The sequence below is a fragment of the Macrotis lagotis genome, chromosome 7 (assembly GCF_037893015.1).
Source record: "Macrotis lagotis isolate mMagLag1 chromosome 7, bilby.v1.9.chrom.fasta, whole genome shotgun sequence".
NCBI classification, from domain to species: Eukaryota; Metazoa; Chordata; class Mammalia; order Peramelemorphia; family Peramelidae; genus Macrotis; species Macrotis lagotis.
Genome location: NC_133664.1, coordinates 57,767,095 through 57,784,189, shown reverse-complemented (window position 1 = coordinate 57,784,189; position 17,095 = coordinate 57,767,095). Strand labels below are relative to the sequence as shown.

The 17,095-nt window shown below is 33.6% G+C and overlaps 1 protein-coding gene across 1 annotated transcript in view; it reads right to left on the bottom strand.

Annotated features, from left to right (window-relative positions):
- The window catches only part of MALRD1 (MAM and LDL receptor class A domain containing 1), an 879,021-nt gene that overhangs the window by 520,529 nt on the left and 341,397 nt on the right, over positions 1-17,095 (bottom strand). The window contains exon 26 of the mRNA XM_074195229.1: positions 3,866-4,079. Within this exon, the coding sequence (XP_074051330.1) occupies positions 3,866-4,079 (214 nt within the window). The remainder of the gene's footprint in view (positions 1-3,865; positions 4,080-17,095) is intronic.

Genomic DNA, 17,095 nt, shown 5'->3' with positions numbered 1-17,095 from the left:
ATAGGTGTGAGGGAAAAATCATTCCTTTTTACCATGTTCTTAAAAGTAATATTATATTTTCTATTTAAATAGAGCATCAGTTTGCTATTTATTAAGGTACATGATGCTTGTATAAGATCTTGATCTAAACCAATTTCTTAAGTCAGACAACTTTCCCGTTTTTTTTTCCCTAGTTGTCCTGATCATCTAGGAAATCCTTCTCTCAAGTTACATATAATGTTGAGTTTATAGAATATTGAATCCATTATCCCTTTAATTATCAGGTGAAGGAACTTAGATTAATAAAACATAACTATCATAATCAAAGTTTCACAGTCAGAAAGTAGCAATGTCAGGATATGAACACAGGTCCTTGAACTCTAAGCAAGAGGACTTCAGAAGAAAAAGGAACTGACATCTTCTATTCCTCTCCAATTTTGAAACATGTTGTATTAATGGTTCTACCTGTTCATAGTTTGTCAGAGATTTTACAGTTCTAATGCTTTTTATTTATTTTTTTTTACTTAGCATTCTAACTAAAAATGAGTTTGTCATTTGGGTCTAACAATCAATTGGGTTTCATCCAAACACCTGAATACAATTTCAGTGACACTGCTTTTCCCTCTTTTCTGCCCCTCTGACACTTTAGAGCATTGCCAAAGGCAGCATATCATGAGATAACAACAACATTCATAGTTCAGTGGGTGGCCATGAGCCACACAAAGATCATAACACATTCTCAAAAACAAACAGAGAAAATACATAATGAAAATAAGCAATATGGAGTCAAACCCCACTATCTTTGGTTATCATAAATATTTGTGAAATGAGAACCTAATTCAAACAGGTGGATTTCTCTTAAAATTTATTCTAAAGTTTATTGTGTTAGGGTTTTTTAAGTGCTGGAAAGTTTTTCTTTTTTTCCCTATACAACATCATGACTTCATTCAGTTCTTTCAACCTAACGTTAATTATGCAAGTGGCCACCCATGCATGTTTAACTAAAGAAGACTTAGTCATTTGGAAAGCTAGGGTCTCTTCCTTGCTAAAGTCTTGTGTTATAATGTGTGTTACAACCCTTCAAGTGCCTATCCAAGAAGAAAGTCTGGGGTAAATGTAATGGTGAAAGTGCATTTTCCCCTAACTTACCAGATATGGGCCTACTTGGCATACTTTGCGGTCTCTAAAAGTGGCATGATTTTCAGGGCAAGGAGAAAGACATCTGACAGATTTTAGATCCTTAGCCCAAGCAGCTCCAACTGCATAAGTCCAGGACTTTATTTAAACTTCAAAAACTGAAATATTTGCTTTAAGCTACATCTTTGGAGGTAGGGAAGAGACCTCAGTGAAATTACAAGTAAAAATCAAAAGCCTAACACCTGCCCTACTTACCAGAAAGGTTTGTTGTGAAGATCAAAAGAAAAAAAAAGCATAGAAAGAAAAATGAGTAAGTTACAGACTCAGAAAATGACTGAAGAAATATTTTTTTAAAAAAAGAGTGTTGTTCAGTGCAGATGAAAAAACAATTCCATTGGGTAGGAATTTTACAGCTGAAAGGGTCATCTGGTTCAACCCCATCCCTTTACAGATGAGGAAACTGAGAAACAATTTCTATCATCAACCTTCTCCTCTTTTCATGGGTTATAAATCTGCGCTGGAGAAGTTACAAGTCATTCTAAAAGGATCCTGGAGTATATTAGCTAATCTCTGTGGGATCCTGCCTACTATGGCAAACTGCAGTCTTCCACAATTGAGTCTCCCTCTCACTCCCCCACAATAACTATTTCGTACCTTCTCCTTTTTTCAAGTATCTGACAACATACATTCCCCCCCACCAAAGGAATTCAAGTCATTTTATTAAGAAATCAGAGAACTACCTCTTTTCCTCCATCCCACACACCTTTAAACCCTTTGATATAATCCTCACACCTATCTCCTTCATTGCTTCACTAGTAAAGAGGTAGCCTTTTGTAGCATCACCACAATCCCTCAATTGTCTTCAATCTCTTTTAACATATTACTTTCTTTTGTCTGCAAACAGGTCCCTCTCCTAGTCTTTAGGAACCTTTGCTTGACCCTAGTAAATACTATAGAAAAGTTATTGTCATTTAATCGTATTCCTTCTATTCATTGCTAAACTTTTAGAACTAGTCATATAGAATTTTCTCACATTCTTCTTCCTCCTACTCTCTAGTCAAACTGGCCCACATGCTATTTCCTGGACAAAGTTCTCCAAGTCCTGGTTTTGTGGATTTTTCAAAGGCTATTCACTTACAAAGGGCTCCTTCCTCCACTATGCCCATTTGAAGTAATGCTGTGCTCAAGAGGTAACTCTTATGAGAAGCTGGATGTTCCCAGAAAGATCCCCTGGAAATTGCCCAGTTGCTTTCCCAGAATTTTCCTTAAGAAATTGCATCTTCATCATATATGTAATTGAAATATAATAGATGAGTCTGGTTTCTGGGTGTTGGGAGCTGGGAAGAGGATGGTATGTTAGTCATTGTGTAATATAGATATTCCCCATCTGGTTCAAATAATTATGAGGAAACTTATGGAAAGTCATGTCCTTTTGTGACCACCAAGTTACATTTCATATAACCCTACTGAGCCTTATGTAGTTGAACAGCTGGGGACAAAAGGATGGAAAGAGAAGGCTGTGCCCTAGACAAAAGGATGCAGTTGGGTTATTCAAGTCTCAGACTCTAAGATTGGAAATGCTTTCTTCATTTTTGAAATGATTTCCTCTGAACACTGCAATACCTTCTCATGCACTGCTAAAGGGACACAGATTTATATCTAAATTATTTATTTAAATTTCCATTTGTGTATTGCTTTCCTAATAAAATATAAGCTCCACAAGGGTAGAAATTGTTTCCATCACTGTCTTTGTATCTCCTGTCCCCAGAATAGTATCTGGTATATAGCCAATACTTAGTAAATACTTGCTGAAAAAATAATTGATAGGATTGATTGGAATAGGCAATATAGAATATTTAAAAGGCTATTTTTAACTTTTTATGATTTTATCTTTTTAAGAAGGTTTATTCTTTTGATATAACATAGTTTTAAAGGGTCCTTTTTTCTAGAGTAGCAGTTGGCCATTGGTTCACATCCACCAGTTGCCTCTTGTAAATAAGGTTGTGTTTTATTTAGAAATTTAAGAACAATTGTTAGCTTGAGAGCTCCAGCAAAAAAAACCCAAAAAAACATGCTGAAGCCAGATTTGGCCCATTCTTTGTCAAACCAAAATGGAGATTCAGAGATTCTTAATCTGGGTAATGGATACATAGAAGTTGAATAGAAGTAAGACTACATATATATTTCACCACCACAAAAATGAAACAGAGTATTTCTTTTCTTTATGAATATAAAACAACAGACCTTCCATATTCAGAGAAAGGGTTCACAGGATTTGCCAGAGTACCAAAAGGGTTTATGATGAAAAAATATTACGAACCCCCGGTTGAAACTTTAAAATCTTTCAAGGTATCCATTTTTGGTTTATAATAATTAAGCATTCATCAAATGATTTGATTAGAAATGGAAATATTCATCAAAATATATCAAAGTAGAATTTTTTGGTAGATTTATAATTTTTTAAACTTTTTCATATAAAAACACTGATAATTCAGCTGTTTGTGTCCAAAGAAAGATATTTTCTAAATCTCCCTCCCTATTTGTTTCACAAAAGAAAATCTATCAACACTTTCAAAATGAATCAACATTAGAATTAAATGTGAAGGAAAAACAGCTTTGCATTTAAATGGTTGAATTCATTTGAATTGCTTCAAATTCTTGTTACACTTCCTTTTCATTAGCTATTCAATGATGGAAAGGAAACTAGGAAGGTACTGGCAATGCAGTAACAGCAAAGAACATTACTTACCACAAATGAAAGGGCTCTCATCTGAATTATCAGCACAATCATCTACAAAATCACATAGATTATCCTTTGGGATGCAGTGCTTGTTAGCACACAGGAATTCCTGAGCAGTGCATTTTTTCTCCAAGATGATTAGTGGGGAGCAATCTTGAAAGGCAATGTCATCTACTGTTACATCTCCCATGTAACTGACACCACGTTTTGCCCTGAAGACAATCTACAAAATAATGGAAAGAATCATTGAAAGAGTAGTCATCCAATAAATTCAGGTGCCAAATATTGTCCAAGGCTGAGAGAGTTATCAATTAACAATAGACTTGATAAAGAAGTCTGGAAGAACAATAGCAAGATGGTAGTAAGAGCAGAAGTCAAGACACAATTACTCATATTTCTACCTGGGAGGGGAGTCAGAAATAACTTCTTTCCTATTTCATAATTTTATCACCTCTGGAAGTGCCAGACATGAAAAGTTGAAATGGCCTGTCAGTTGGTTAATAAGCACTCACTAAGGGTTTTAAATCCTAAAAATTATGCTAAGCATTGGCCATATTCACAATTCGTTGAAGGAAGAAAATATATAAAGCATGGGTTTTGACACTCAAAGTAGCACAGTTCACTCTCTCTCATCTTTGCAGATGAGGAAGTTGACCTTTAGACAAAGAAGGTATCTTTTAGAGACTTGCCTAAGGTCACATAGCAAGTGAAATGTGCTCTCCATAGCAAAGTCATCAGTATTCCACTGCACAATGCTACCTCCCTAAGAAGCAAAGGTAAATGAAGAAAGTTGCTTCTTAGGGAGGTAGCATTGTGCCTCCCAAACATATTTGTTCAGAAGAGCAAAAGGTACCAAACCAAGCTACCATGTTTTTAATTGGATTCTTATAAGATCTATTAAATGTATTATGCTTAGAAGTTTCCCTTGCTCCATCTGTGCACCAAAGAGTATTTTGAGGTTTCATTCTATTTGAAAAAAAGACTCTATTTGTAGAAGCCAAAAATCAATCAATCAATCAATCAATAAAATAAAGAGGTCACAATAAAAAAGGATCAATACTGTACTTACAAAGATAATAATCAGAATTTGGAGGAAGAAAGCAAACCAAGGTGATTTGACAATAATGAAAACACTGTTTCAATAATATAAAAATTTTCTTTTTTTATATTCCAACTTTTCAAGTTGAGGCCACTAGATTAATTTGTCTGATACTCCATTGTAAAGCACAAATAGGCTTTCAGCACAGGAAGTTTTCCTTCATTTTTGAATGAATTTCTTATAATCATCTATGAGCTCTGAATCTTAATGAACAAGAGAGGTTGCTTTGTTCTTTTTACTTTATTTTATTTATAAACTTTGTTCTTTTCTTCAAAAATGTGATGACATTCCAACTTCAACCCAGTTGTCTTCAGGTTTCCCAAATTCACCTTCAATCTACATTTTCTGATGTGTTAAGAATTAGATGGGACAAAATTTTTGTTCCATTTTGTGCTCCCAACTGAGGTGTTTGTGTTTCAAGTACAGAACCAGTGGAATAGTGCTACTACCATTCAACCTCTCACTACAGTAAGGACAAGAGTTAACCAGATTTCTAATCATTTCAAATTGAAGCAGAGGAAATATTAACATAAATATGTTCTATAATTAATCTGTATACCAAGTACCTTACATTAACATTGTACCCAACTCCTCCCAGTCTCATTGTCAAAGCTATCTAGATGAGGTCAGTGAATTTTTAGCCAAGTAGGGTGCCCCCCCCAAGACACCTAGTAAATTCCTCCCCTTTCAACAAAACAATGTATCCCTGACCTAGCCTGAAAGGATTAAGTCTTTTTATCATTCCTTATCTATTTATCCCTAATTAGCACACCTCTTCTCCCTTTAACAGCACACCTCTCAGTTGAGTTGCTTGTCTTCTTTGGGAAGCTAGCCTACTCTTCTGGAGCTTCAACTCCCAAATAAACTTTCCTGAGCTTGTACTTTTCCAAACTGTTCATACCCTGGGGGCTTCTCTTCCTTTGGAAGATCAGCCAGCTTTTAGAAAGCACCATTCACCAAATAACCTCTCCTGCTGTTCTTTACTTATACCCTAATGACTTGTCTTCTTTTCGGAAGTTAACCTGCTCTTGAGGAGAAAAATGCTCCCAATAACTTTTCATGCTACCATATCTTTCCTTATGCTGTTTATTCCTCTACTAAAACTGTTGCTAATCCCCTTAGTGCATCAGTGGTTTCCAACTGACACAGTGGCCTGTATCCCTTCTATCTTTCAATAAATAATGGTCAAACTGAATCTATCTTTCAAAAAGAATAAAATTAATATTAAAATTCACTTAAGAAAGAACTGATGAAGTCTGAATGCAGATCAAAGCATACTTTATTTTTCTTGGAGGGTTTCGTCTGTGTTTTCTTTCACAATATGACTGATATGGAAATGTGTTTTCCTTCACTCTATGTGTAAAATCAATATCAAATTACTTGCCTTCTCAATGAGGGGGGAAGGACAGGGAGAGAATTTGAAATTCAAAATATATAAAAATGAATTTTAAAATTTTACATGTAATTATAAAAAAGGGAAAATTGTTTTAGGAAAAAAGCACATTTACAAGTCATTGGAACTACCCAGAAAAGGAAGACTCCCAAGGAAATAGAAGGTAAGCTGCCTCAGAGATGTAACTGTTTTGTTTCTGACTTTCTATGTCCACCATCTCATACAGTCTCTGGTACATAGAAATCACTTAATACCTGTTTGCTGGGATAAATTGAATACCATTGTGATCAACTAGAATCAGAAAGTAACATTATGTTTAAAAAGACAAAATTAAATATGCATAAAAATATTTGCAAGTTTAGGGAGAGACACAGAAAGAGCAAAATGAATGGAGGGAGGAATGAGGAAGAGACAGAGAGAGAAATGCAGAACAAAAGAGGTAGGAGGGAATTTAAAAAAAAGAAGAGAAGAGGGAAGAAAAGGGAAGGAGAGGAGAGGAGAAGGGAGGGGAGAAGAAAAAAAGGGGAGAGACAATCCAAATTTATATTTTATTGTTAGTCCTTCATTCTTCTTTTAATTGAAATTTTATTTTATTTTTCAAATTACATTCAATGTCAATATTTCAACATTCATTCATTTATAAATTTATGAATTCCACATTTTTCTACCACCTTCCCTTCCTTCTGATAAAAGTTATACATATGCATTTTTGTTTAACACATTTACCTATTAGTCATGTTGTGAAAGAGGACTTAGAACTAAGGGGAAAGGAAAAACCATAAGAAAGAAAGGAAAAAGGACAGCTAGGTGGCACAGTGGATAGAGCACTGGCCCTGGAGTCAGGAGTACCTGAGTTCAAATCCGACCTCAGACACTTAACAATTACCTAGCTGTGTGGCCTTGGGCAAATTTTGCCCTGCAAAAATCTAAAAACAAAAGGAAAAAAGGAAAAAAAAGATACAAAAAAAGTTTTGAAAAGATAGTATGCTTAGCTCTGCATTCAGATTCTGTATATTTTTATTCTGGATTTGGATGGTATTATCCCTAGCAGATCTCTCAGGGTTGCCTTTGATCTCTGAACTGCTGAGAGGAGTTACATCCATTATGGTTGACCATCTCACAATGCATCTTTCCTAGTGGGTAACCAGGTGGTGTAGTGGACAGAGCACCAACCCTGGAGTCAGGAGGACCTGAGTTCAAATTTGCCCTCACACATTTGACACTGTGTGACCTTGGACAAGTCACTTAAACCTGATTGCCTCACAACCAGGGTTTTCTGCAGTCGTCCTGATCCATAAGTCTGAACATTCATTATTTCTTATAGAGAAATAGTACTCCATATCATTCAGGTATCATAACTCATTCAGCCATTTCCCAATTGATGAGTAGCCCCTCAATTTCTAATTCCTTGCCATTACAAAAAGAGCTGCTATGTGAGACTTTTCCCATTTTTAATAATTTCTTTGGAATATAGTCCTAATATTTGTATTGTTGGGTTAAAAGGTATGCTCTGTTTTATAGTTCTTTAATCATAGTTCTAGAATGCTATCCAGAATACCTAGATTGGTTCACAACTCCATCAATAGTTCATTAATCCACTTAATAATTACCTAGCTGTGTGACCTTGGGCAAGTCATTTAACCCCATTGCCTTGCAAAAAGAAAAACTAAAAAAAAATAATTCATTAATGTCCCAGTTTTCTCATACTCTCTCCAGCACTGATCATTTTCCTTTCTTGTGATGTTATCAATTTGCTAGGTATGAGGTTCTATCTCATAATTGTGTTAATCTCCATTTCTCTAATCAGTAATGGTTTGGAGTATTTTTTCTATATAAAACTTTAATTTCGTTTTCTGAAAGCTGCCACTTTACATCCTTTGGTCATTTATCAATTGAAGCCTTTAACCTTGGAAATTTAATTCAGTTCTCTATGTATTTTTGAAATGAGATCTTTATCAGAAACACTACACTAACTGTGGAAATTATTTCGCATCTTTCTGCCCCCTTCTAATCTTGGCTGCATTGGTTTCATTAGTGCAAAAACTTTTAAAAATTTAATAGAGTCAATATTATCCATTTTGCAATATATAATGTTCTCTATTTCTGTTTTGGTCATAAATTTCTCCCCTCTCCACAGATCCAACCAAGTATTTCTTATTCTCTTAATGGTTTATTATATCACCCTTTATGTCTAAATCATTTACCCATTTTGACCTTATTTTAATATAGGGTGAGAGATGTGGGTCTATGCCCAGTTTTTATCATGGAATTTGCCAGTTTTCCCAGGAGTTTTTGTCAAATACTAAGTTTTTATCCCAGAAACCAATGTCTTTGAATTTGTCAATTAGCAGAGTACTGAAATCATTTACTACTGTTTCTCTTGTCACTACTCAAATCCAATATTATACCATTTTTTTTTACCAATATCAGGCACTTTTGATGACTGCTGCTTTAAAAAACAGTTCTAGATCTGGTACAGTTAGGCCAGCTATGTTCTCTTGATATTCTTGACCTTTTGCTGCTTCGGGTGAATTTTGTTGCTATTTTTCCTAGCCCAGTAAAATAGATTTTTGGCAGTTTGATTGCTTTGGCACTGAATAATTAATTTAATTTGGGTAGAATTGTCATTTTTATTATATTGGCTCAACCTATCCATGACATTTGATGTTTTTCATGTTTTTTCCTAGTCATTTAGATTTGACTTTATTTTTGTGGAAAGTATTTTGCAATTGTGTTCATACAGTTTCTGGATTTGTCTTGGGAGGTAGATTCCCAAGTGTTTTAAAGTTGTCAGCAATTATTTTATTTTTTTCAGCAGTTATTTTAAATGGAATTTATCTATCGCTTTGGACTTTGTTGTCTACATAGAGAAATGTTCATGATTTATGTGGGTTTATTTCATATACTGTAACTTTGCTGAAGTTGTTATTATAAATAGTTCTTAGTTGGTTTTCCAGGGTTCTCTAATCAAATTATCTTATCCACAAAGAGTGAAAGATTTGTTTCCTCATTTTCAATTATAATTCCTTCAATAAATTTGTCTTCTCTTATTGCAAAACTGATTATTTCTAATACTACATTGCATAGTGGAAGGGATAATGCTCATCTTTATTTCACCCTGATCTTATTTGAAATGCTCCTTTTTTATCCCCATTGTATATAATATATGTTGAAAGATATTGCTTATTATATTAAGGAAAATTCCATTAATTCCTATACTATCTTATGTTTTAAATAGGAATGGGTACAGTATTTTATCAAATGCTTTTTTTGGCATCTTTAGATATAATCATATGATTTATTTTAGTTTTGTTATTAATACGATCAATTGTTTTCTTAATATTAAACCATCCCTGCTTTCATAACATATTTCCTACTTGATCATGGTGGATTATACTAGAAATAATCAATTTAATCTCTTTTGCTAAAATTTTATTTAAAAATTTTGCATCAATGTTCAATAGGAAAATTGGTCTATAATTTTCTTTGTCTATTTTTGCTCTTCCTGGTTTAGGTATCAATAACACATTGGTGTCATAAAAGGAATTAGACTGAACTCTTTCTCCTATTTTAATATATATAATTGAAATTCATTGTTCCTTAAACGTTTGGCAGAATTCACTTATAAGTCCATCTGGGCCTGTACTCTTTTTTCTTAAGCAATTTATTGATGGTTTCTTCTGAAACATTTTCTGAAATGGGGTTAAGTATTTTATTTCCTTTTCTGTTAATGTCAGGATTTTATAGTTTTGCAAATATCCATTTCACTCAGATTATCAAATTTATTGGCACACAGTTGGGCAAAGTAGCTTTGAATTATTACTTTAATTGGTTGTATTTAGTTCACCCTTCTTGGTTTTTTTTTTTGTTTTGCTTTGTTTTTTTAATGCAATGGGGTTTAGTGACTTGCCCAAGATCACATAGCTAGATAATTATTATGTGTCTGAGGCTGGATTTGAACCCAGGTCCTCCTGTCTCCAAATCTGGTTGTCCTGTCCACTACACCACCTAGCTGTCGCCTATGCTTCTATTTTTCTTGACACTGGTAAATTGGTAAATTCTTCTTTCTTTTTTTTAACTCAGATTAATTTAAACTTAACTTTTAATGTTTTCATGAAACAATCTTAGTTTTATTTATTAGTTAAAAGGTTTTCTTATTTCAATTTTAATAATTCATCCTTTAACTTTCACAATTTCTAATTTGGTATTTAATTGGGAATTTTAATTTGTTCTTTTTTCTAATGTTTTTAGTTGTATGCCCAATTCATTGATCTCACTTCTCTCTATTTTAGTCAAATAAATATTTAGAGATATAAAATTACCCCTAAACACTGTTTTGACTGCATCCCATAAATTTTGGCATGATGGCTCATTATTGTTATTGCCTGGGATGAAGTTGTTGATTATTCCTATGATTTGTTCAATCCACTCATTCTTTTTTATGACTTATTTATTTTCATATTATTATAATCATCTTGTTGCTAAAGCAATAAAAACCTTACCCCCCAAAAGTAGAGAAACTTCAAGAGAAATGAAGGGAGACAAAAGAAAAGTATACTTTACTTTATGTTTGGATTCCATCAGCTCTGTGGGATGTTGCCTTCTTTACCAGAGAAGTTGCTTTAATATCTTTTCCCATGGTTGCTATTACCAGTTGTCTATCACTCCATACTATTCCTCCCCACTCCCATTTATTCTATCCTCTCTTGTCACCTCCCTGCTCAGAAGTGTGTTATTTCTGACTACTCTCTCCCATAATCTTCCCTCTCTTCTATCATCCACTCCCCCCATCCACCTTATGACATCCCTGTCCTCTCATTTTTCTCTAGGAAGTTAGACTTCTATACCCTGATGAGTGTCTATGTTATTTCTTCACTGAGCCATTTCTGATGAGAATGAAGCTCACTAATTCCCCCTTGCCTTCCACTTCTACTCCAAATGCAAATATTTTCTTGACTCTTTTATGTGAAATATCATAGTCAATTTTACCTCTCTTTTCCCTTCCTCCCAGTACTTTATCAGCCACTTATTCCATCTTTATAACATAATAATAAATTCCCTCCTGAGTCTTATCTATACATGCTTCTTCTAACTGCTCTTATGAAAACGTTCATATAGGTTATCAGTATCTGCTTCCCATGCAAGAATACAAGCAGTCCAGCATCATTAAGTTGCTCATAATTAGTCTTTCTCATCCACTCTCTCTATTATTCGCCTAAGTCCTATACTTGGAGATCAAATTTTATGTTGGCTCTGATCATTTCAAAAGAAAAGTTTAAAAGTGCCCTGTTTTACTGAAATTTCAACTTTTCCCTGGAAAGAGCATGCTCAGTTTTGCTGGGCAATTGATTCTTGGTTGTAAACCAAGCTGTTTTGCCTCCTGGAATATTGTATTCCAAGCTCTACAAGCACACAAGGCAGATGCTGCCAAATTTTGATAATCCTGACTATGGTGCCATGGTAACTGGATTGTTCCTTACTGGCTGCTTGTATTATTTTTTCTTTGACTGGGAAGATTTGTAGTTTGGTTATAATATTCCTGGGATCTCTTTCATGGAGTGACCAGTGGATTCTTTCAATTTCTATTTTACCATCTGCTTCTAGGATCTCAGGATAATTTTCCTGTAGAAATTCTTTAAAAATAAAGCCTAGGCTCTTTTCCTGGTCATGACTCTGAGGGAGCCCAATAATTTTTACATTATCTCTTCTGGATCTATTTTTCAGATCAGTAGTTTTTCCAATGAGATATTTCACATTTTCTTATAATTTTCATTCTTTTCTATTTTTTATTTTATAATTTTCCCCCATCTCACTTCCCTCCCCCCAACCCACACGGAAGGCAGTTTGATAGATTTTACATTGTTTCCATGCTATTCTTTGATCAAAATTGAATGTGTTGAGAGAGAAATCTTATCCTTAAGGAAAAAGTAAAATATGAGATAGCAAAATTATATAGCAAGATAATTTTTTTTAATGAAAGGTAATAGGTATTGGGTTTTTTTTTAAACTCCACAATTCTTTGGATACAAATGGATTCTCAATCACAGATACCCTAAAATTGTCCCTGACTGTTGCACTGATAAAATGAGCAATTCCATTAAGGTTAATCATCACTCCCATGTTGCTGTTATGGTGTACAATGTTCTTCTACTTCTGCTCATTTGCTCAGCTTCAGTTCATGCAAATCCTTCCAGGTTTCTCTAAATTCCCATCACACCTAGTTTGTAATAGAACAATAGTGTTCTATGATGTACATATATATGTCAATTTGTTCAGTCATTCCCCAGTTGGCAGACATTCACTCAATTTCTAATTTTTTGCCACCACAAACAGAGCTGCTATGAATATTTTTTGTACAAGTGATATTTATACCCTTTTTCATGATGTCTTCAGGGTATAGACTCAGTAATGGATTGCTAGATCAAAGGATATGCACGTTTTTATTACCCTTTGGGTGAAATTTCAAATTGTTCTCAGAAAGACCAGATTGAGTTCATAGCTTCAGCAACAACGCACTAATGTCCTAGATTTCCCACACCCCTTTCAACATTGATCATTGTCCTTTCTGGTCACATTGGTCAGTATGAGAGGTGTGAGGTCGTACCTGAGAGATGCTTTAATTTGCATTTCTCTAATCAGCAATGATTTAGAGCAATTTTTATTAAGACTATAGATTGCTTTGACTTTCTCATCTGTAAATTGCTTCTGCATGTCCTGTGAGCATTTGGGTAATGTTTTTTGCTTTTGTAATAAAATTGACTCAGTTCTCTATATAGTTTAGACATGAGCCTTTTGCCAGAAATACTATTTGTAAAAATTGTTTCTCAATTTACTGCATTTCTTTTGATCTTGGTTCCAAAGGTTTTGTTTGTACAAAAGATTTTTAATTTAATGTAATCAAAGTTGTGTAGTTTGTTTTTAATGATGTTTTCCATCTCTTCCTCAGTCATAAACTGCTTCTTCTTCCATAGATCTGACAGGTAAATTATTCTTTGCTCTCCTAGTTTGCTTATAATATTGTCTTTTATTTCTAATCCTGTACCAGTTTTGATCTTTTCTTGGTATACATTTCTGCCATAATAACTTCCAATTTTCTCAACAGATTTTATTGAAGAGAGAGTTTTTATCCCAGAAGCTGGACTCTGGGTTTATCAAACAGCTATTCCACTGATTCACCACTCTATTTCTTAGCCAATACCAGACAGTTTTAATGATTGATGCTTTATGATATAATTTTAGAACTGGTAGGGTTAAACCACCTTCTTTTGCATTTTGTTCATTAAATCCCTAAATATTCTTGACTTTTTATTTCTCCATATGAATTTAGTTACAATTTTTCTAGCTCATTAAAGTAATTTTTTGGAAGTTTAATTGGCAAGACACTAAATGAATAGTTTAATTTAGGTAGATTCATCATTTTTATTATATTAGCTCAGCCTATCCATGGGCAGATGATATTTGCTCTCTTATTTAAATCTGATTTTATTTGTGTGAGAAATGTCTTATACTTGTTTTTAATAGAGTTTCTGAGTCTGTCTTGGTAGATGGACTCACAAGTATTTTATATTGTCTGAAGTTACTTTAAATTGGATTTCTCTTTCTAGCTCTTGCTGCTGTATTTAGCTAGTAATATATAGAAATGCTGAGGATTTATGAGGGTTTATTTTAGATACTGTGACTGCTAAAGTTGCTAATTGTTTCCAGGAGTTTTTTAAGATTATTTTATAGCATTTTTTAGGTCATCTACAAAATGAGAGTTTTGTTTCTTCCTTCTCAATTCCAATTCCTTCAATTTCTTTTTCTTCTCTTTATTGTTGAAGACAACATTTCTAATACAATACTGAGTAGTAGTGGTGATAACAGCCTCCTTATTTCACCCCTGATCTTATTGGGAATGCCTCTAATTTATCCCCATTGCATATAATGCTTGTTGATGGTTTCAGATAGATACTGCTTATCATTCTAAGGAACAATCCATTTATTCCTACATTCTAGTGTTTTTAATAGGAATGGGTGCTATATTTTGTCAAAGGTTTATTCAGCAGTTTTCCTTAGTGTATTATCCTAGTGATAACTTCCTTTAATCATTTTGTTAATATTTTATTTAAGATTTTTGCATTTATATTCATTAGGGACATAGATCAATAATTTTCTTTCTCTGTTTTGACTCTTTCTGGCTTAGATATCAGTACCATAATGATGTCATAGAAAGAGTTAGGCAGAGTTTCATCTTCACCTATTTTTCCAAAGAGTTTTTATAGAATTAGAACCAATCGCTTCTTAAATGTTTGTTAGAATTTACTTGGGAATCCATCTGGCCATGGAAATTTTTTTCTTAGGGAACTTGTTGAATTTCTTTTTCTGATATAGGATTATTTAGGTATTTAATTTCCTCTTCCTTTAACCTGGGCAACTTACATTTATGTAAATATTTATCCATTTCACTTAGATTATGAAATTTATTGGCATAGAGTTGAGCAAAATAATTCCAAATTAATGTTTTAATTTCCTCCTTATTGGTGGTAAGTCCACCTTTTTTATTTATGATACTAGCAATTTATTTTTCTTCTTTCTTTTTCTTTAATCAAATTATTACTTTTAATGAGAGATTTATCTATTTTATTTTTTTTTCATAAAACCAACTCTTTGTTTTATTTATTAGTTCAAATAGTTCTCTTGTTTTCAATTTTACTTTTTTTCTTTAATTTTTAAAATTTCTTATTTGGTATTTAATTGGATGTTTTAACTTGTTCTTTAATTTTTAGTTGCATATTTAGTTCATTGATTTTTCTCTTTCTCTAATTTATTCATGTAAGCATTTAAAAATATAATATATCCCCTTACAACTGCCTTGGCTGTATCCCATGAGTTTCAGTATGTTGTCTCATTTTTGTCATTATCTAAGATGAAATAATTAATTCTTTCTATAATTTGTTGTTTGATTGACTCATTCATTAAAATGAAGCTATTTATTTTCCAATTGAATTTACGTCTATCTCTCCATGCCCCATAATTGCATGTAATTTTTATTGCATTATGACCTGTGAAAGATATATTCACTTTTTTCAGCTTATCTGTATTTGATTATAAGGTTTTTATTCCCTAGTTCATGGTCAATATTTGTGTAAGTATCATGTCCTACAGGGGAAAAAAGCATATTCCTTTCTATCCCTATTCGACTTTCTCCAAAGGTAGATCATGTCTAGGTTTTCTAATATTTTATTTACCTCTGTAACTTCCTTTTTGTTTTTTTATGGTTAGATTTATCTAAATCTGAGAGTAGGAGGTAGAGGTCTCCTACCAGTAGCGTTTTGCTATCTATGTCTTCCTGTAATTCATTCAACTTCTCTAAGAATCTGGATGCTATACCACTTGGTGCATACATATTTAATACTGAATTTGCTTCATTGGCTATGGTACCCTTTAGGATTATATAGTTTCCTTTCTTATCTGTTTTAATCAGATTTATTTTTGCAGCTGCTTTGTTAGAGATAAGGATTGCTGCCCTTGGTTTTTTTTTCACTTCAGTTGAAGCAAAATATATTTTGTTCCAATCTTTTACCTTTATATGTATCCCTCTGCTTCAAATGAGTTTCTTGTAAGCAGCATATTGTAGGATTCTGGTTTTTAATCCACTCTGCTATTCACTTATGTTTTTTGGGAGAGTTCAACCCATTCACATTCAAAGTTATAATTACTAACTCTTTATTGTCCTCCATGCCATCTTCTCTATGTTTGTATTTTTCCCCTTTTTGCACTTTATCCATATTCCCCAGTATTTGTTTCTGAATACCACCTCCTTCAGTGTGATTGTCCCCTTATATCCAAACCTCTCCCCTCTCTTTCCCCTTTCCCTTTGACCCCTCTTCCTTTCTTTCCTTCTGTAAGTTCCTCTTTTCCTCCACCCTCCCCCTTTCCCTTTTAATACTTGAAAGGAAAGATAAGTTTCTTAACTGAACTAAGTATGTATATGTTAACTTTGAATCAAATCTGATGAGAGTAACATTCAGGCAATTCTCCTCTCCTTTCTTCCCCTCTATTGCAAAAGGTCCTTTATACCTCTTTATGTAATGTGATTTACCCTATTCAGTCCCCACCATCCTCCCATCTCCTTACTGTACCCCCCTTTTTAAGGAGATATTGTTTTTTAAGTATTTCTATCAGAATTATGGATAAGTTATGAGTATCCATTTCTTCTGGCTAAGTATATTCTCTTTAACAGAGTTACAATTCTCATGAGAATTTTTCTCCCAGGTGGGGAAATAGCCAGTTTCAACTCATTGGATAGCAATTTTTTCTTTGTCTTTTTTTTCTTTTTTTTTTGCCTTTTCATGTGTTTCTTGAGCCTGCTGTTTGATGTCCAAATTTTCTATTTAGTTTTGGTTTTTTCATCAGGAAAAACTGAAACATTTTGTTAAACCTTCATCCTTTCCCCTGGAAGAAAAAGCTCAGTTTTGCCAGATAGTGAATTCTTGACTCTATTCCAAGCTCCCTTGCTCATTGGAACATCACATTACAGGCCCTTTCATCCCTTAATGTTGATGCAGCCAGTTCCTGTGTAATCTGTACACTAGCTCCTTGATATGTAAATTGTTTCATTCTTGCCGCTTGCAGGATTTTCTCTTTTGTCTTATAGTTCTGGAATTTGACCACAATATTTATTGGAATTTTCATTTTAGGATTCCTTTTGGGAGGGGATCAATGCAGTTATTCTTTTTTTGCAAGGCAAATGGGGTTAAGTGGCTTG